Source organism: Oncorhynchus mykiss, chromosome 8, assembly GCF_013265735.2.
Source record: "Oncorhynchus mykiss isolate Arlee chromosome 8, USDA_OmykA_1.1, whole genome shotgun sequence".
Taxonomy (NCBI): domain Eukaryota; kingdom Metazoa; phylum Chordata; class Actinopteri; order Salmoniformes; family Salmonidae; genus Oncorhynchus; species Oncorhynchus mykiss.
The window spans coordinates 64,128,415-64,150,880 of NC_048572.1; the positions used below are offsets into that span (position 1 = coordinate 64,128,415).

The 22,466-nt window shown below is 46.3% G+C and overlaps 1 protein-coding gene across 7 annotated transcripts in view; it reads right to left on the reverse strand.

The window, feature by feature from the left end:
- The window catches only part of LOC110530324 (E3 ubiquitin-protein ligase RNF220), a 171,952-nt gene that overhangs the window by 143,086 nt on the left and 6,400 nt on the right, over positions 1-22,466 (reverse strand). For all 7 annotated transcript variants that reach the window (XM_036985966.1, XM_036985963.1, XM_036985965.1 and 4 more), the window contains exon 2: positions 18,555-19,372. In XM_036985966.1, the coding sequence (XP_036841861.1) occupies positions 18,555-19,200 (646 nt within the window). In that variant the 5' untranslated portion in view covers positions 19,201-19,372. The remainder of the gene's footprint in view (positions 1-18,554; positions 19,373-22,466) is intronic.

Below are 22,466 nucleotides of genomic sequence, written 5' to 3' on the forward strand. Positions count from 1 at the left end.
GAGTCCTGTGCCTTCTCCCAGAGCCAGGCCTCCTGTGTGTCTCTCCAACCCAGTGATGATCCTTGGCAAGAAGCCTCCAGTGATGATCCATGGCAAGAAGCCTCCAGTGATGATCCATGGCATGAAGCTTCCAGTGATGATCCATGGCACAAAGCCTCCAGTGATGATCCATGGCAAGAAGCCCTCACCTTTGGGGGGGTACTGTCACGCCCTGACCTTAGAGAGACGTTTTATTTCTCTATTTGGTTAGATCAGGGTGTGATGTGGGGTGGGCATTCTATGTTTTGTTTTCTATGTTTCTTTATTTCTATGTTTTGGCCGGGTATGGTTCTAAATCAATGACAGCTGTCTATCATTGTCTCTGATTGGGAATCAGACTTAGGTAGCCCCTTTTCCCTCCTTTCAGTGTGGGTAGTTATCTTTGTTAGTGGCACTATAGCCATTGGAAGCTTCACGGTCGTTTCTTGTTTTGTTGGCGACATTCATTCAAATAAACGAAAATATACGCTCACCACGCTGCGCTTTGGTCCACTTCTTCCGACGGTCGTGACAGGATGCTATCAAATAAATAGGTGAACTACTGTTATTGTCATTCTGTTTTGTTAGACCCTTATAGAAACTTCTACAAATGCTCAGTCTGGCCTCTTCCAACTTCTTTTGAAAGGACTTTGTACTTGACATCAGACATTTGTGTTGTGTGTCTGTGTTTTATGTGTGTATGTCTAAATCTGTGTATTTGTTTTTGTGAGCGAGAGACAATCTGTGGGTGTGTACAGAGGAGGGAAGCGGCTAGCGGCATGGAGGGGATGGGGGGGTATACAAGGACAACTCTGGCTGTGTCAGTATGGTGTCAGCTCCCTGCTCCCCAGAGCAAGCCAGCAGCAGAGTGGCATCCTGCCGGCTCAATTTAGCATCCTCCATGCTGCTGATACCTCTAATTCATCACCCAGCTCCCTGATTGATCTGCTTCTTATGGGCCGGGGCGCCGCTGCTGATTTTGCACTAACCGAGCAGGGCCTCCGCTGAATAAAGAATAGCAGTTGTGTGGCTGGCTGCGAAAGTGAAGGGGACATTTTTTTAGTCGCCTGACAAGATTGCTGTGAGTAACACAGACAGACCCATCTGAGGTCGTGGAGCCGGCGAGGGCTTGGTGGACAAACATATGCTCGAAGGGACACACAACGAGTAGTCCTGCTTACTGTATGCATCCCAGAGTATGGGTTGTCCCACCTGTCTCTCTCACACACACACACACACATGCACACGCTGTCACGCCCTGGTCAAAGTATTTTGTGTTTATCTTCATTTATTTTGGTCAGGCCAGGGTGTGGCATGGGTTTTTGTATGGGGTGTGTTGGGATTGTAGCTTAGTGGGATGTTCTAGTGAAGTCTATGGCTGTCTGAAGTGGTTCTCAATCAGAGGCAGGTGTTTATCTTTGTCTCTGATTGGGAACCATATTTAGGCAGCCATATTCTTTGGGTGTTTCGTGGGTGATTGTCCTTAGTGTCCTTGTAACTGTTCTGTGTGTTAGTTTGCACCAGTTTAGGCTGTTTCGGTTTTCACGTGACGTTTATTGTTTTGTATTGATTCGTGTTTATGATGTTTTTATTAAACATGAATCTCAATAGCCACGCCGCATTTTGGTCCGACTCTCCTTCTACCGAAGAAAGCTGTTACAGAATCACCCACCACAACAGGACCAAGCGGCGTGGTAACGGGCAACGGCAAAAGCAGCAGGAGAAGGAACAGAGGCAGCAGCAGCAGGAGCAGCAGCAGCAGTGGGAGAGGCTGCCGTTACACACGCACACGCACACACACACACACACACCTCCATGTGATGCATATCAATGTCCCAGGGGTCCTGCCCAAGTGCTCCACCGCCGGCCCTACTGCATCAGCCAGGACACAGCTCTCTGATGCCCACTATCCAATTATCACTACACTAAACTCTACAGAGGGAAACATTAAGCATTCATATGATTAATGGGTTTCAATGCAAACTTATATTTTGATGTTTAGAAGTTCTGAACTAATTCTGATTCTAATTCAGTGTTTAATTGTTGAGAGAAGAGATGGATTAGTGACTAGATTAAAGCTCTCCGATTGCTTTGCTTTCAGTGTTTTCCAATGTTCTCTTGCAGAGAGCTGCCCCTTGGGAGGACAAGAGGAGACGTGAGGAGCGAGGGGAGGAGAATGTTCAGGAAGTCTGTGGTTCTGCTCAGTAAAATTAGTGGGGAAACAACTTCTCCCTCTATTTTTCCAGCCTGCTGCAGGTCTGTGTGCCTGCCTGTGTGCCTGCCTGCCTGCCTGCAGAGAGCACAGTGCTGCACAGCCTGGTAGCCACAAGGCTCTCCAGAGGGCAATGAAGTTCGATTTGCCTTCATCTATGGAGCGCTTTGCATTAAATCAAGTGACTTCTTCAACACCCGAGAAGTTCAAAAAGGACAACTCAACTCTCCCTCCTTACAGGCATCCGAGAGGAGAATATTAAAGAAACAAGCCACACCTCTTAAAGCTGATCCATACACAACATCTCCCCACTGAGCAGGAAGTCAAAATATGATAAGGAATGTGGAGATCAAACAAAAAGCCGTTGCCACCCTCCCAATCCCAGAGCCCTTGGTAGAAAACAACATGAACCTAGAAGGAACTGTCCAGTTAAAATGGCATGCTATTAATTACCAGCCACAAACACAGCAGACTACAAATGGAGCCCACCAGGACCCCCATCTCTGACTTAATGACCATTGACTGAGACAGGAGTCTAGAAAGGGAAGAAGAAGAGGAGGAGGAGGTGGAGGAGAGGGGGGTGAGGATGAGAGGATGTGTGGTCCCGGACAAGCGGGCTCCTGGGGTGTTCCACTACACTGAGAACAGAGGAGGGGAACTGAGAGGAAGGAGACAAGGTGGCGAATAAGAAGGCAAGGTGACAAGGCATCAGGGAAAGAGCAATGAATAATTTATAAGGCCACTGATGGACAGGCTGAAAAAGAAAGAGAAAGGGAGGGAGAGAGAGAGAAAGGGAAAAGGGAGGGGGCAGGAGAGCTGGGCTGCTGGTCTAGCTATGAGGAGGGGAGGACAGTGGAGGCAGAGGGACGTGGAAGACACACTTAGTGCCTGCTGCTCCATCCCTGATCCTACCCTCGGCCTAGCCATGGACTAGTCCAGAGAGGAAGAGAGGGTGGTGGGCCTGGGTTGGATAGGGAGGGGTATTGGCTGGGGGCTTTGATCGTAACCAACCCTCTCCCTCCTGACACATTTGCCATCTGTGATCAGAGAGAGAGTAGAGGAGGAGGAGGGGGAAGTGATCAGAGAGAGAGTAGAGGAGGAGGAGGGGGAAGTGATCAGAGAGAGAGTAGAGGAGGAGGAGGGGGAAGTGATCAGCTCCTCTAACCCTGTGTGTGCATGAACATAACCCCCTTGAAATCCACTGCATGACCATCCTTAAAGGTGAACACTGGGACCGTGCCTATGTATCATCACTATCCACTAACCCCTCTCTAACATGCTAACATGTCTTATTTTATGGTCAAGTGTATAATGGCAAGCTGAAAGGCTAGTATCCCCTCCCTCTGTGGGTTGGCTTTAAAGGGATTCATCATAGAATGAAATAGAACATAGAGAACAAATGCTAGACTTACAAAGGTTTATGTCATAACCACTCCAGTATTACATATCTATATGGGATCCAGCACATTCCAGGGTAGAATCCTGAAGGTTTATGCCTATACCCATGGCCACAGGAAGATGTTTTGGGGTGGGGCTGCTGTCGACGGGAGCCTTTATTTCTCTCCGCTCACACAGGAATAATTAAAGCCTAGTTCAATCATTTTGTGGAATTTGAATATAAATATAAAAATCAATATAATATAATGGGGTGCTGCAGCATCGTCAGCATCCCTAATTCCCCTGGCTCGGCCTCTACCCTCTTTACTGTTATATCTCTATGGACTCCATGCTCCAGCCCCATGCTCCACTTATACAAACCAGTAGGCAGTTGTGTAGCCAGGCCAGACCAGTTGAGGAGGTTAGGAATGGATGCTGAATATTTAACCCTTGTTGAGTAGCCTTGGTTAATTTGTCAGGCCATGGTTAAATGTCACCATTAGCATTCTGTTGGGTTATTGACTGGCAGGGGGGCTCTGTCGGCTGGATGATGGATGCCTGCTGCAGGACACCCAAAACCAGACAGCCCCAACAACATGGCCGGCCATATCGATGGAATAGTATTAATACAGGAGGAAGAGGCCTGGGGGGCTACAAGCATTACCAACACAGAGGACAAGTCAGATTAACACACACACATGTACAGTGCCTTGCGAAAGTATTCGGCCCCCTTGAACTTTGCGACCTTTTGCCACATTTCAGGCTTCAAACATAAAGATATAAAACTGTATTTTTTTGTGAAGAATCAACAACAAGTGGGACACAATCATGAAGTGGAACAACATTTATTGGATATTTCAAACTTTTTTAACAAATCAAAAACTGAAAAATTGGGCGTGCAAAATTATTCAGCCCCTTTACTTTCAGTGCAGCAAACTCTCTCCAGAAGTTCAGTGAGGATCTCTGAATGATCCAATGTTGACCTAAATGACTAATGATGATAAATACAATCCACCTGTGTGTAATCAAGTCTCCGTATAAATGCACCTGCACTGTGGTAGTCTCAGAGGTCCGTTAAAAACGCAGAGAGCATCATGAAGAACAAGGAACACACCAGGCAGGTCCGAGATACTGTTGTGAAGAAGTTTAAAGCCGGATTTGGATACAAAAAGATTTCCCAAGCTTTAAACATCCCAAGGAGCACTGTGCAAGCGATAAGATTGAAATGGAAGGAGTATCAGACCACTGCAAATCTACCAAGACCTGGCCGTCCCTCTAAACTTTCAGCTCATACAAGGAGAAGACTGCATCAGAGATGCAGTCAAGAGGCCCATGATCAGTCTGGATGAACTGCAGAACTACAGCTGAGGTGGGAGACTCTGTCCATAGGACAACAATCAGTCGTATATTGCACAAATCTGGCCTTTATGGAAGAGTGGCAAGAAGAAAGCCATTTCTTAAAGATATCCATAAAAAGTGTTGTTTAAAGTTTGCCACAAGCCACCTGGGAGACACACCAAACATGTGGAAGAAGGTGCTCTGGTCAGATGAAACCAAAATTGAACTTTTTGGCAACAATGCAAAACGTTATGTTTGGCGTAAAAGCAACACAGCTGAACACACCATCCCCACTGTCAAACATGGTGGTGGCAGCATCATGGTTTGGGCCTGCTTTTCTTCAGCAGGGACAGGGAAGATGGTTAAAATTGATGGGAAGATGGATGTAGCCAAATACAGGACCATTCTGGAAGAAAACCTGATGGAGTCTGCAAAAGACCTGAGACTGGGACGGAGATTTGTCTTCCAACAAGACAATGATCCAAAACATAAAGCAAAATCTACAATGGAATGGTTCAAAAATAAACATATCCAGGTGTTAGAATGGCCAAGTCAAAGTCCAGACCTGAATCCAATCGAGAATCTGTGGAAAGAACTGAAAACTGCTGTTCACAAATGCTCTCCATCCAACCTCACTGAGCTCGAGCTGTTTTGCAAGGAGGAATGGGAAAAAATTTCAGTCTCTCGATGTGCAAAACTGATAGAGACATACACCAAGCGACTTACAGCTGTAATCGCAGCAAAAGGTGGCGCTACAAAGTATTAACTTAAGGGGGCTGAATAATTTTGCACGCCCAATTTTTCAGTTTTTGATTTGTTAAAAAAGTTTGAAATATCCAATAAATGTCGTTCCACTTCATGATTGTTTCCCACTTGTTGTTGATTCTTCACAAAAAAATACAGTTTTATATCTTTATGTTTGAAGCCTGAAATGTGGCAAAAGGTCGCAAAATTCAAGGGGGCCGAATACTTTCGCAAGGCACTGTATACACGAATGCACTCAGTCCACTGTACAACACAAATTAAAGTCCACACTCAAACCAGCCGGGCCCATAGTTTCTCCCTTTTACATCTATTTCACTTTCAAATGCACTTTTGTCTTCTCTGTTTGCTTTTTCAGTAAAACCCCCAGGGCACCGGTGTTCACTTCATATTATCACAGTATGTTCTCAGATCCCATCAGATCATCATTACCTGGTCTGAGCTGGCGGTCATTTAACTAGAGCACTGACAGTGGGCTACAACCCAGCAGGACCTCTCCCCAGCATGCCCTCTGCTATCTGTGAACCGCCAATGTCCGAGACGACCTGGCGTGTCCAGCTCTGCCCCAGCAGCCCCAGCAGTCAGCCATTACCACGGACACCACGGTGTAAGGTCACCTCCCAGTGAACACCTGACCTCTTCTCTCCACTGATCATGATACAATAATGTTTGTTGCTGTGACATTGCTGCAAAGTCAGTCTTTTTTCTAAGTGAACGTTGGGTTTACATCTGTTTGGAAGACACACCGTGGGCCTTAGCTTTAGGAGCTAAGGAGCCTTAGCTACACTCCCTTTTAAAGGAAAACAGGGTATTATAATCAGGGTATTTATACAATGTTTATATGAGGCTTCACAGTATCAACTACCATTTGATTTGTAAAAAACCTAATGTAGTGTGTACGGAAAACACTGAAACCACTTTTAGCAAGCGAATCATGGAATTCCTCCATTCTTCTTGACATTATTGAACAGAATCTCAACAGATCTAAAAGAAACAAACTGTAATATTGAAACATTTTCTAAAACGTTGTGCGTCATTGGTGGCAGGTTTGTCGGGGTGTACTAAACAAACAGTTTCCTCACCAGGATCAGTCTCCCCTACTGCTACACTGTCCCTGTCCAGTGTCAGAGAGAGAGGGCTTACAACCAATAAGACAGGAGCACTGAGAGAGAGAGAGATGCTGGGAGCGCTTTCCCTTTGGCTCTACTTGTTCCTACATGCTAGCTCTGTTTTGTCCTCTTCTGAAGGATCCTTGGATCTCCTCAGGCGGCTCCCTGCAGCCTGGCTATCGGAGGGATTCCAGTAAAGAGAACTAGAGGGAGTTCTGAACTGAGAGCTTGGACCTGCTTGTCTGAGAACAACAAGACAACACCATATGCCAGAAATAGATTGAAACACTGGCTTTCTACAAACACACACACACACACACACACGCACGCACGCACGCACGCACTCACACACGCACGTACTCACACACACACACACACACACACACACACACACACACACACACACACACACACACACACACACACACACACACACACACACTTCATACTGGTACACACAGAGATGTTGCTGTCTTTTATACATTCTGTCTTGTCTTTGAGCTTATTATATTTTTCTGCTAGTGAGGTAGCGAGGGATCTGTGTTTAACTTGTAGAGAAGAGGAGCCATACTGTGTTGCTCCTGACGCTCCATCTCTCCCACCACACACCACTCCTCCAAGAGAGCACTGGAAAATCAATATATCTTTGAATGGAGGTCAGAAGGGTGTCTGCTTTGGGAGAAGTGACAGATTTTCTCTCTTCTGCTCCTCTAAGCCCCCTGCCTCCCTTCTATCTCCCCCCTCCCCCCACTCCTCGACCCTTCAGCACCCCCCCCCCCCCCCTCCCCCCTTCCAGGAGGGCAGAATTCCGAGCATTTTACCACGGGGATGCGATATTAGACATCCAACATCGAAATGGAACCCGCAGAGTGCTGGAGCCTGCCACAGTCTGACATGACTACAGGATTACACCGCGCCAGGTGGGTTACAGGGCTTAACTCAGACAGAGCCACAGTCAGCCACGTGTAGCCAAACAGGACCACTCTATAAAGAGAAGAGAGCTAGGACCCCAGTCCAGATTAGCCCCCAACTCACCACTTTCAGGTGTCATTTTCAAAAGCAACAATTTTCAGCTCTATATCTCAAAATTGTCTCTGTTTGGCTGGCTGGTACACACAACAAATGTGATGAAAATGACCCACTGAGGAGCAACCCAGGGGCAGTTTTCATCTTTGATTGTTGGGGTGGAAGGGGTTGAGACGTGGACCCCACGCTGAGAGGTTAGTCAAACGGCCGCTGTTTCCCTTTGATGTGTCACATAAATAAACTTCCCCGCGCCCCCGCAGTAACGACAAGCATCACGACTCTCAGAGACTCTCAGACGAGACAACGTAATCACTGATCACCGAACAAGATGAAACATAAGGATCGTGCCTCCTACTTCTGACACCATGGTTTCATCTCAGAGAGTATTTTGAAAGGAGAGACAAGTGACGAATGAAATTGATTTTCTACAGCTGTGGAATAATTGTTGCTAATCCATCATAATGAAAACAAACCTGCTGTCTGCACCAGGCTGCACATCCCCAAATGAACCATTGGAATTGTCTCACACTTTGAGTTACTAAGATGTGGTAATGTATTATATAATGTCTTACCCCAAAATGAAACAGAGGAAAATGAGGTTGAGGTTGAAAATGAGGTTGTTTAAAATAGTCATTTTTGTTGTTGTTGAGAAATAACAGTAGTGTACTATTGGAAACTGACCAAACGATACTAAAGACAAATATTTTACATTGTGATTAAGTAATCCTTATAACCATTAATTGTCTATTAAGGCAGCCCCCCCGCACCTCTCTGATTCAGAGGGGTTAAATGTGCAAGACACATTTTGGTTGAATACATTTAGTTGTACTTACTGACAACCCTTTCCCTCTTTTTTTACATAAGAAATGCAAACACACAATTTGAACAGCGGGTTTAGCATTTAACAACCCGACAGGAGTCAACATAGATAATGCTCCTAATCTTAATATTAGAAAACAGGATCATTCAAAAACATATCTAAATCCATCTCTATAAGCTTTATCTAAACACCTCAGGCCAGTTGACAATACTTTATTTATTTTTTTAACCTTGATTTAACCAGGAAAATCCCATAATGAAGTGATGAGAAAGAGAGAGAGAGAAATGGAGGGAGGCCCTATTGAGATCAGTCCTTGCTTGGTAATGAATACTGCGGGGAGCATTGATGATTGTAATTATCAAATTGCTGTTTTAAAAGGCCATTGATTGATGTCATTAGCTCAGTGAGTGTTTACTGATTGCTGCATTTCAGCGTTTACTCATGCTGGGCTCTCACACGTAGCCTCTGATTAGCCCAGGAGACTAAGAGAAGGAGGAGGGCACGAAGTGAGCAATAAGTTTACATGTACTGTATACCAATGTGCATATATAAACCCTACAGACAGACATCACACACACACACACATTTATATACGCACACGCCCATGTGCGAATGCTCGCACACACGTAGTCATTCATCTTCCCACACACACAGACGCACATAGCTTACACACACTCAAACACGCAAACGCACACACTTATCGGCACTCTGCAGGGCTACTGTATTCAATTATGTCAAAAGCCTTGTTAGAAGACAACTGAGAACAACAGTATAAGCCATCATGATAAGAGAGTGGGAGGGAGGGAGACTGGTGGGGCTGCTGGTTAAGTGCCTACTTGAACAATTTCCTCCCGGCTGCTTGGTTACTACCCCCCTATGGACCTATTTACTGGCTTATAAAAGCACCGGCTGCAGGCGCCTGGACACGGACAGGCGGTGTGGTTTGGTGTGGTGCAGTGTGGTGTGCTGTGGTGCAGGGTAGTGTGGTATGTGGTGTGGTACACTCCACACGACCAGACAGACAGCCTGCTACACATCTCTACCCGACACCTCAATGTCAACAGAACTAGCTAAGAAAAAATATAGGAAAAAAAGAATGAAAGAAAGAAGAACTAAAGAATTGAAACTGAATAGAACGAGAGTAGAGACGTTCGGTGTTTGAAATTCATCTTCCTTCAGAAAAAAACAAGAAAAAAAAAAGTTTCATTGTCACATATACCAGATAGGTGCAGTGAGTGAAATGTGTTTTGCTCAAGGGCTCAAGGGCTCATCGACAGATTTTTCACCTTGTCTTCTCAGGTATTCAAACCAGTGACATTACTGGCCCAACTCTCTAACATTACTGGCCCAACTCTCTAACTCTCTGCCGCCCTAAGAATACTTTAGAACAGCTACTATGACTCCAATGATTAACAAAATCACCGCTACAGACAGATAGAGGCTGGGTAACTAATACAGATAGAGACTAGGTAACTAATACAGATAGAGACTGGGTAACTAATACAGATACAGGCTGGGTAACTAATAGAGATAGAGGCTGGGTAACTAATACAGATAGAGGCTGGGTAACTAATACAGATAGAGACTAGGTAACTAATACAGATAGAGTCTGGGTAACTAATACAGATAGAGACTAGGTAACTAATACAGATAGAGACTAGGTAACTAATACAGATAGAGACTGGGTAACTAATACAGATAGAGGCTAGGTAACTAATACAGAGAGAGGCTAGGTAACTAATACAGATAGAGGCTGGGTAACTAATACAGATAGAGTCTGGGTAACTAATACAGAGAGAGGCTGGGTAACTAATACAGAGAGAGGCTGGGTAACTAATACAGATAGAAGCTAGGTAACTAATACAGATAGAGGCTAGGTAACTAATACAGATAGAGACTGGGTAACTAATACAGAGAGAGGCTGGGTGGGTGACAGCTATTGGATTTCAATATGAGATAGCTGCTGAGTAGAGGACGCACAATTAGAATGCAGGATTGAATCAATAGGCCTGCTGACAGATGGATTACAAAGGTAAATAGATGATACATGCTGATAAATAATTAATTGGGGCTAGTGAGAGGAGGATTGGACGGAGGGTGAGTGACATGAAGGTAGCTAGGGGGAGAATGGCAACACTTTCCTAATGGCCGTCACCTGTCACAAATGCACCACTGCATTGTGGGTCAGTGTGAAGGACCATTCAGATTGGATTGAACATGTGGCAGTATGGAGGCCTTTCTTTATTCACGGTGGTTCTGTGATTAGCAGCTGAGACTGTGATTATACAATGTTTCTGCATCTGATGGTGCGAATAACAAGGAAATGCCCACTTGAACGGTTTGAAACATACCTATTTAGTTTGCTGGTAATTCACTGTATACCCATACATCCAATTGTTAGGTTTTCTAGTTTTTGTTTCTCCAGATTTACCTACTGAAAAACCACTCCAGTGTATTTTCAGTGAAGACGAAATATCACCGAAACAAAAGCTACAGGTGCATTTCATGTGGTTGTGAGGTAATGGTCTGAAAAAGGAGTGCTATTGTGGCACAGCTCCAGTCTGCAACACTGTGAAACATTGTGCAACCGTGTGTTAAAACAGGTAACGATCCCAAACGCAGCCTCTCACAGCAGCGCTTCAGAGGCCACAATCACTTGACGATGAATTATTCCAAATTAAGGGCGTAACATATATGTGTCCTTTTGCCAAGTGGGCTTTTTGGAAACAAGCTTGTCACAGAAGACTGCATCCACAAACTGTGAGAAGATTAGATTACAGAGACGAAAAGAAGGGGGCAGAGCTAGCGAGAAGACAGGGAGGGAGGAGAAAGAGAGGGAAGGAGGGAAGAAAAAGAGGAAAGGAGAAGAACATAGGAAACATGAAGATAGAAGAGAAGGGGGAATAAAAGTGCTAGAGACTACATGCCAGCTGTCGTGGGGGTCTGTCTAGCCTTGCTCTAGGTGGGGGACCTGTTAGCAGGAGCGCGGCTTCAGCCCCTGGTTCTTTAAGAGTGTTCTGGTGGGGACAGACCTTTCAATGGAATACCGGCTCTCCGGAGAAATAAACCCAACAGCTCTGGACACTGTGAGTCAGTCAGTGACAACTAAAGAATCTGTTCCCAACCTGTTTAATACAGGGAGGAGAGGAAAGAGGGCGTGGAGGACTGGACCTCCAGGGTGTTCTGCCCTCCTGGTGTCCTGTCTAGCAGCCTGACCCCTGTGTAACGGAGGAACGGAACTGAGTGCCAGCTGTGGAGGTTCTACTGGACTCAGCGGGCTGGTTTCACTGGGGTTTATAGAGGCTGAGTGACATCAGTGCAGGGCTGGAATCTGGACCATGGGAATGCAGCTGACCCGGGGCCTGGGAGATGAAATGGAGGGGGCCAAGTGGAACGGACGGAGACTGGGCCCCCCATACTGCTGAGGCGCACGCACACACACACACACACACACACACACACACACACACACACACACACACACACACACACACACACACACACACACACACACACACACACACACACACACACACACACACACACACACACACACACACACACACACACACACACACAGCATAAGTAACGAGCATGCACACAGACACACACAGAAAAAAGTGAAAGCCCATTGTCAGGGAAAACATACCACCACAATATTACTAGCTATATAAAGATTCCTGTTTTACATTACGACTTCAATCGTCCCTTCTTTTGAGACTTATGTTCTCATATTGTCTGGAGCTGAAACAAGTTCTCTTTCTAGCTCGGCAATATGAGAAAAACAGATAAAACAGTTGTGGGCTTGTGTTCAATGTGTCCCTCCTTTAACTGAGCACTGCAAGGAGCTGTTAACTAGTCCAGAGAACCCAGCTGTTCCTTGGAGGAGGGTGGCGCCGCTCATCTAATTTCACCCCGTTCATTTCCCTAACAGTGGATCCAGCGGCTCGTTTCAATAATGGAGGCCGCACACCAATCTGTGTCCAATTCAAGTGGCCGATCCAACAAAGCCCAGGCAGGAAGCGCTAATCCTTGATCTGTATTGCGCTGCGACAATGGCACAGCCCACTGCTCTTCTCTTTAACACAGCGTTGTGGTGGGTAGACACCTGCTGTCTACTGCCAACAACCACCCAACGAGAGAGACAGAAAGAGACTAGACAAAGAAATGGAGGCCAGAGGGCCACATCACCCAGGAGCTGGGCGGGAGAGGAGGTGGGGGGTGGGGGGGACTGACAGGGAGGCAACATGAGAGGACAAGCCTTTTAACATCTGGGTAACACAGACGAGCACCCGGGCTGCAGCCTAATTATTAGAACACTCTTACTTAACTTAACCTCGCCACTAGACCGTGACAGGGAGAGGAGAGCGAGCGGGGAGGAGATCAGGGCAAGAGGAGGGGGGAGCAGGGAGCAGATTTTTGTGGGGATGACAATGTCTCCTTGGTTATTTAAGTCTTCACCTGCCAGAATGAAATGAATAGAGGTTGTTGTAACTAAACAAAAAAATTCAACTTGTGAGATTACAGGAATTGAAATATAAAGGGATTTCTATTCATCTAGGGCATGTTCTATTCTTATCACCATCATCACTATCATCCTTACTCTTTGACGATCCTCTCGGTGATTGTCTGCTTTTCCTGCAACTGTTTCCCAAAGTTTGTAATATTTCCCTGGGAATAATAACCACACTGATGACATCTGCTCTTTGAACGAGAAAAAAACCCCTCCTTTTCCGACTGTCTGTGTGTTTTAACAGCTGTCAGCGCACGTTGCTCTTTTGAACATTGGATGTGAAGAACGGTGGAATAACTGCAAGTTGGGTGACAGATCTACAAGGCAGGAATGACAAACATGAAAATCTGCATCAATCATGGTGACGGGGACGGAGAGGGAAAGGTACGGGCCAGTAAATCATTAAACAACAATCTGCCTGGCAACCGGTGTCACACAACCAGGTATGGAGATGGAACTACATACTGTACTGCATTCCTTTTTATATCACAACAATCTCTAGCTGATAATGTTCAGAATCATCACCAAGTAATTGAACCTCAAATCTAAACCCAAAACTCAGGTGGTCTTGAATACAATGTGGGAGGAACTGAATCCTGATTCTGACAGACAGACATTAGATGGGATATCTAGCCTAGTCTTACTGGCCTGTCGTCTGACTGACTAGGCGGTGGGTCGGTCAGTGGCTAACCCCAGTCCTGACTGACCGGGCTGGTGTTGGTTAACTGTGGCCCTGCTAGGCACCCAGCTCCCCGTAAATCAGCGGGGATTTATGGAGACAGGCCTGTACGGCTCATAGCTTGGTCACGTCAGGAAGGAAGCCCGCGTGGCTACACTGTTGTCTTAAGGATTCTTCTCTTTTATTTCAGCTGCTCAGGAAGTCAGCTGGGGTCTGTGTTTCAGCTCTAAACCACACTGATTGCTCATCCTCCTTTTTCATTATTTATTTGATCTCTCCTTTTATCTCACTTTTTCTTGCTCTCTCGATTACACACACACAGTCTTTACTTCTCTCTCTCGCTCACACACACAGTCTTTACTTCTCTCTCTCGCTCACACACACAGTCTTGACTTCTCTCTCGCTCACACACAGTCTTTACTTCTCTCTCTCTCTCACACACAGTCTTTACTTCTCTCTCTCGCTCACACACACACAGTCTTTACTTCTCTCTCTCGCTCACACACAGTCTTGACTTCTCTCTCGCTCACACACACAGTCTTTACTTCTCTCTCTCTCTCGCTCACACACACAGTCTTTACTTCTCTCTCTCTCACACAAACAGTCTTCTCTCTCTCTCGCTCACACACACCGTCTTTACTTCTCTCTCTCTCGCTCACACACAGTCTTTACTTCTCTCTCTCTCGCTCACACACAGTCTTTACTTCTCTCTCTCTCACACAGTCTTTACTTCTCTCTCTCTCTCTCACACCGTCTTTACTTCTCTCTCTCTCGCTCACACACAGTCTTTACTTCTCTCTCTCTCTCGCTCACACACAGTCTTTACTTCTCTCTCTCTCTCTCTAACACACACACAGTCTTTACTTCTCTCTCTCGCGCTCACACACACCGTCTTTACTTCTCTCTCTCGCTCACACACACACACAGTCTTTACTTCTCTCTCTCTCGCTCACACACACACACACAGTCTTTACTTCTCTCTCCCCCCCCCATACAGTCTTTACTTCTCTCTCTCTCGCTCACACACACAGTCTTTACTTCTCTCTCTCTCGCTCACACACAGTCTTTACTTCTCTCTCTCGCTCACACACACAGTCTTTACTTCTCTCTCTCTCGCTCACACACAGTCTTTACTTCTCTCTCTCGCTCACACACACCGTCTTTACTTCTCTCTCTCTTGCTCACACACTCTCTTTACTTCTCTCTCTCTCTTTCTCTCTCTCTCTCTCTCTCTCTCTCTCTCTCTCTCCCTCTCTCTCTCTCTCTCTCTCTCTCTCCCTACTCCCCAAGTCAGGCGTGTTGGGGTGCTTTGTGGAATGGAATTGTGGAAGTGGGTTAGCTGTTCAGGGTCATGTTCAATGCTCAGCTCTGCCGTGCAATTGTGTGGTGGGGGAAAAACAAACAAACAATCTCCAGCTGTCACACACTCACACAGGGAGATGTAGACTCTCACAAAACACACACATACACACACAGGAACAAACACACACACACTATATCCATAAAAATAAATGGCACACACACAAAACACACAGAGATACACAAATATAAAATCACTCTCACAAACAAACAAGTGTTCTTCTGTCTTCGCTGAGCTTCTGCATGTGACTGTTTCAGTGTAAATATTCATGTGAATTTTAAACAGGCAAATGACTCCTGATGCCTGTAAATAATACAGTATAGAAGGAAAAATCTTTTTATTCCTGATTTCAGAGGATAAATATGTAGCATGAATACACTGACTGGTAATAGCTTATAATGTGACATGCGTATATTATGCATATATATGTTATGCCATGATGGGACCTTTATGTGGAGGTTTAATGGTTGACAGCATAGCGTATTAAAAACGTGCCAGTGACTGTACTGGGAAGATCTGGTGGGCTTAACACTGAGGGGACACTGCTACAGGAGTGACAGCAAGCAGCTAGCGATCCAGTCAAGGGGAACCCAATTTAAGTCTCTTATATAAAAGTGCTGGAAATTCAATTGCATTAGAGCCCTTGGTGGGACCAGGTTTAATCGAATTAGACAAGACTCCAAAACAGAAAACAGCTTCCAGCTCTCAAACTAATCCCCCCCCCCCCCCCCCCCCCCCTCCCAGTCCTCACCATACCCTACGCCCGTGCCGCCTTACTCCTCAGTGGGGATGCCAAACCCCCGGTCCCCTAGTCCACTGGTCCCCTTCCACCATAATCTCCTCTATATCAGTCAGGATGAACCAGGCCATATCGTAATCAAATGACCCCAATATCAGCTTAAGGCACAGTAGCAGTAGATCTGGATGCTATTGGTAACATACATAAGCCTTTCTCCGGGAGAATTCATGTAGCTGCATTTTGCAATCTCCCAATGCCTCAAAATGAAGGACATGTCATTCTATTTCACTTCTTCACACTCCACGTTACAAAGTCTGGTTCTACAGCTGGGCTGACGTTTACAGTTCCTTTAAACAGGACTCACATGAGAAGTAATCCTTTATGAGAAGTGCTATTTCTTTCAGTTCTCTCCCTCTTTCGCTCTATCCTTCCCGACTTCTGTCTCTTTCGCTCTCTCTATCCTTCCACACTTCTCTCTCCCTCTCTTTCTTCTGTCTGGGTGTGTCATTCACAGTCTTCCCTGCTCTTCTGGTGTTTTTTTTATCGGATCAGTCTCAGCTCGCCGCCCTTGTCTCTCATGTGTTTGATCAAGGATGGTTCGATCTCTCGCGCTCTAGCCCTCCCAATGAGAGGGAGAGGAAATGGGGGAGAAAAAGAGAGAAAGAGGGACTGAGACAGAGAGAGAAAGATGAACTGAGACAGAGACAGAAAGATGGACTGAGACAGAGACAGAAAGATGGACTGAGACAGAGACAGAAAGATGGACTGAGACAGAGACAGAAAGATGGACTGAGACAGAGACAGAAAGATGGCAAAAAAGCACAGGGAATTATCCACCATCATAATGAGGCCTCAGTCCCCTGCTCATCCAGAGAGCCCCACTCTCTCTATCTCGCTCGCTCTCTGTCTCTCTCCCTCCCACCAATCTGTCACAAGATCAGATGGATTGTGTTGACATGTGTAGGAGTTGTTAGTACTTGTGCAGAGAGAGAGGAGGGTAGTGGGAGACAGGGGTAGTGGGTACTCCGATTGAACGCCCCTTCTGTTAGAGACATGTCTCCTGCCAAAGTTTGGAAAGCTGAAACCTGTTCATTTGCCACACTGGCTGGGTGAGTGCAGTGGTATGATGAATGCTGATGACAGGACTGTGCCCCATCTTGTAGCGAGTCACTTCCCAAGTAATCAGATTCAAACAGAGAGCCAAATGGCCTCCACTCATTGACCAATGCTAATATCCCAGAGCTTGTGGGAGTCGGAGTGACAGGGACAGGGAGGGACAGGGACAGGGAGGGACAAGGACAGGGAGTGACAGGGACAGGGAGGGACAGGGACAGGGACAGGGAGGCACAGGGACAGGGAGGGACAGGGACAGGGAGGGACAGGGACAGGGAGGGACAGGGACAGGGACAGGTAGTGACAGGGACAGGGAGGGACAGGGACAGGGAGGGACAGGGACAGGGAGTGACAGGGACAGGGAGGGACAGGGACAGGGAGGGACAGGGACAGGGAGGGACAGGGACAGGGAGTGACAGGGACAGGGAGGGACAGGGACAGGGAGGGACAGGGACAGGGAGTGACAGGGACAGGGAGGGACAGGGACAGGGAGGGACAGGGACAGGGAGGGACAGGGACAGGGAGTGACAGGGACAGGGAGGGACAGGGACAGGGAGGGACAGGGACAGGGACAGGGAGTGACAGGGACAGGGAGGGACAGGGACAGGGAGGGACAGGGACAGGTAGGGACAGGGACAGGGAGTGACAGGGACAGGGACGGACATGGACAGGGAGGGACAGGGAGGGACAGGGACAGGGAGTGACAGGGACAGGGAGGGACAGGGACAGGGAGGGACAGGGAGGGACAGGGACAGGGAGGGACAGGGACAGGGAGGGACAGGGACAGGGAGGGACAGGGGGAAAGGCAGAAAGAAGGGACCAGAAAATCAGTGTAGTGTGCTGTGGTGGTGACAGAGGACATTATCGGTAGGGTTGTGTGTGTGTGTGTGTGTGTGTGTGTGTGTGTGTGTGTGTGTGTGTGTGTGTGTGTGTGTGTGTGAGAGAGAGACAGTGTGTGTGTATGCGTTCACCACAGACAGACTGTGTGTGTGAGTTTCAGACCGATGGAAATGTCTTTGGTTTTCACAGGCTGCTGTATTTGGAGTTAAGGTTCACAGGGTGAATTAAGGCCAGTTATATTACTGGACTCTCACTCAGCAGCATACTTATTCTTCTGAGCACGCCCTAGTCAGGAAAGGTTATGCCATCATTTGAATTGCCCCAATTCTTTCACTTCACTTACCCAAGAGAAACCTCCATCTCATTTATGAATTAGACCTGTGGAGTTCCTTGTAATGTGCTCTGTGAAACACTATCTGAACATTCTCTGAATACACTTCTCACATAGAATGGGTGCTGCAGTCTCTACTAAATCACAGTATATAGTATGTGCTGTTTTTAGATCAACGTTTTCTTGTAAATTAATATCAAAATCATGTTGTTTGTGAGGCATGATTTGATAATAAAGATAACAAATCATTACACAGGCTTTATGTTTCTTTACTTTACAGACTAATCAGACCTTTAGATAACGGTAAATGTACTCACAACGTTCGATGCGGTCTTCTGGGCTTGATGACGTCTCACGGTCGGACAATAAGCCTGACACTGCAAAAATCTTTTTCCCAGCGTCCTCAACTGCTTTGAGGGCGCTTGGGGACCTGGAGGGGATCTGTGCCCCAAAGTCATATTCTTTACCCTCAGCGTCCGTGTAGCGCAGGTGGGGAGAGGCGTCTGCATCCAGGCAGCCTTTGAGGCGCTTAGCTGGGGTGAAGGCTGACTGATAGCCCCCTGCCCCATCGCGGTCCTCTGGTGGGGAGGCGAAGGGTCGGAAGGCCCCCACCCCGCTGTGGTTCAGCATGCTGATGGGGGAGCAGTCCAGATTTGGAGGGGCAAACTGGTGATGCAGGTGCAGCAGGGAGGAGGGGAAGTCCCGGTTGGGGAAGCCCCCGGGAACGGCTCCCTGACGGTGGTACATGGAGGCGAAGGTGTAGGAGCCGTTGTTGAAGGGCAGGTGCATGTCCTTCTCCCCCATGGAGACGGGCACGCCGAAGGGGCGGGGCTGCTGACAGGGGATGGAGGCGTCGCGGCTGGCCTCGGCGGTGGAAGCCAGCACCATGAGGGCCGGGGATGCCAGAGGGTTAGGCAGGTAGGAGGACGACTCCATCTTGAATGCGGCCCGGTGCAGGTCCATCCTGGTACCTGGGGAGGGGGGTTCCTGGGCCCAGAGGAGGGGCTGAGAGAAGAAGGAGTGGGGCGGGGTGTCCGGGGTGCGGGAGGAGGCTCTGGACACGCAGGTCAGGGGAAGGTGGGTCCTCACGGAAGGGTCCAGTCTCACTGTGGGGTCATCCTCCTCAGGTCACCTTCTGTAACAGGACACATAAGAAGTGTCATTTTCATTCAGCACCAGCCATCAAACTATTTCAAACAACATGACAGAGCCTCTTTGAAGAAGAGTCACAAACTTTTCCTCCGAGAGAGATCTGGGGTTGGATCAAGTCTATCTAAGCGGCTTATTTCCCCATCTCTCCATCTCTCCCTCCCCTGCCTGCAGCTGGACCAGAACCGTCTGTCACAGATAAGGGCAGCGCTCGTCAATCTGATAAGGCTGGGCCTGCTCATGTGAACACTCGTCCCGGGTCCCCAGGCTGCCTACTCCAATGGGATTGTGATAGTGATATCATATCAGGCTGCCATCTGCACAGCCAGAAAATTTGACTGAATGAATAAATTAGCTGCACTTCACCTCTTGACCTCTGGAGCAGTGAAACAGACTGAGACTCTCAGGAGGATTAGATGGTCAGATTGGACAAAGTGTGTGAGGTGATTTAATAATGAAACGCTGGCGAAAAAAAAAAAAAAACCTTTCAAAGATTTTTATCCCAAAGGGCAATTTGAAGGTGGTCGTAAGTAAGGGTATAACATCAGCTCAAAAGTAGTGACCTCATCTATAACAACCCAAAACAAAACTGAAGCTACATTCAGGGTTTTATAAATCTGCATTTGTATTAATATTCCATAGATGTACATTCATATCACACACAGAACACATTTAAGTTATGTTGATATGCTATCATAAAGTCACCATTGATTTATCTAAGTCCTCAAATGTTGAACCAATTCATGTGGATAAGGTCAAACCTGCAGCATGGTGTACATCCCCCTGTTGTATCTCTTCAAAGCCACGCAGAATATCTGCCCACATCAGGCTCTCCATGAGAATTAGCTGAGACATCTTTTATAGATATCAGCTGTCCTGAACACCCATTCAAATTGATTTAAAACCTGATCTGAGCTTTGGCACATTGCACACACATGCAGCCTCCCTCAGAAAAAAAATCCCTTTGCATTATCACACAGTGCCTATTGGACCTGGTCAGAAGTAGTGCACTATATGGAGAATAGGGTGCCATTTGGGACGCAGCCTTGCAGTGTCAGGGGAATGTCTGTTGAAAATGGGTTATACTACAGCGCTCAGGTCTGGCCAGATGCCCAAGCATCACATTACACTCCGTCTTTCCCCCTAATCTATCCAGGAAAATAGCACCTTGAAAATGTACCAATAACTAAAGCCCCATTCATGCCTCCTTTCATCATAGTGTCTTTCCCTGAGTATCAGATCTCTACCCTGGGATAACCTCTAAAGTATGACTCCATGTAGGTGTTGATAGCCAGGTAATACAGTGATAAGTACCTGGATATTTCAATGTTATTATCATAACCATCAGCTCGCAGAGCCGTGGACTCAGAGTGAAACTGACAATCCAATAAAAGGACACAGGATATCCCCTTATGGCGAGAGCCGGCAAAAGCAGATGTAGGCTGAGTGTTGTACAGACGTGCTAATCATTTCCCTCTTCTCCTGCAGACGAGGGAGCAGAGCCGAGAGAAGAACCGAGCTGCCTGGTGCCGGAGCTACAGGAGCAAATCCTGTGCTCCCAGGGTACTTGAGTCAGCCCACGGGGCTGGAGCCTGACACACACCGACACACACACTCCCCTGCACCGCTCCACACCATGCCGAGCCGTCGGGAAACTGATACCGACGGGAGGTCTTGAGACACTTCCATCTCATTACCACATGTTTGTCTTATAATATGCTACGTCTTTTTAAATATGTGTATGATAAGACTGAGTAATAGAAGTTCAGCCAAAGTTGAAAATCAATGTCGGGCAACCGATTGATCAAGAATGAGGATTTATTATCCTTATCACTAATGATGAACAATAGTTGTACTAACGCTGTAATAACATTGTAATAGCATTGTAATAACATTGTAATTACCTATAATACATGTATAGTAGATGTCAGAATCTACTGAGAATAGCTCATAAATATAAATATACTGACAGGGTTCATCTGCATTTATAATAGAAATGTCATAGATATAATTTCCATGTTGTCATAATTTGATTACTACAGATAGACTGGTGCAGCTGCCAGTGAAGCATTAAACACAACATATTATTTTAGTTGTAAGTGACAATGCTGTGATATCTTGAGAAATTGCGACGTCAACAACAATGAAGTAGAATATCATTCCTATCAGAAAGGCACTGATGTAAAATAAGCTATAACCCTCTGATAAAGGTCAAAAGTTGGGATGTCAAACATAGTTTCCGTCTGGTTGTTTCAGGAGAGAAACGCAGATGAATCCAATTTACATTTAAAAATGGACTGTCAACTATGACTGCTGGCCAAGACTAGGAGACCCAGGCGGCTTACGTTTCCTTAGAGAGCGTCATTCAGACCACAGCTCCTGTGCTTTCCTTGTCTGTCAGTACATTTAGAGATTGTTGACAACCGTGAAAGTGCCACTCTTACATTTTATTACAGGACAGGGCCAGACGGTGTCATTCAACTACTCTGGGGAGGCAGAGAACACACACACAGACACAAACACACACACACTTGTACACATAGGCACATTATCTATGTGGAAGACATATTTAGACGTTTTGCAAGTTGATGTTGTGGTCATTTGGTAGATGATTCAAACTTAGATCTCTCTGAATGTATATGAAGGGACACGGACACAGAGATCATCATTTACTTTTTAACACTATCCAAATAATATAATGACATTAAAATGAATTACTTCCTTTAATTCAAGACAAATGCACAGGACAAACCCAATTACAATCCGTTATTTAATCAATAAAAAAAACATCACTGTAACAGCACAGATCATTTAAAAAAATCACAGGTTCCAAAAGAGGTTGATTTCTCAAAATGTAAAAATAGCTTATAGATAATATAGGAACCAGACACATTTACATGTGCATATATAATATAGTTTTAAAACTGCTCTACCAAAACTGGCAAACCTACGAAACATTAGGGGAGGTGTTTCTTCTCTCCTCATCTGCATGTGATTCTAGTACACATAGTGAGAAGATGTTGGCACATCTCAGAGCAGCTAATTACACTGTATTTCACACAAACTAGCCAAACGTTCTT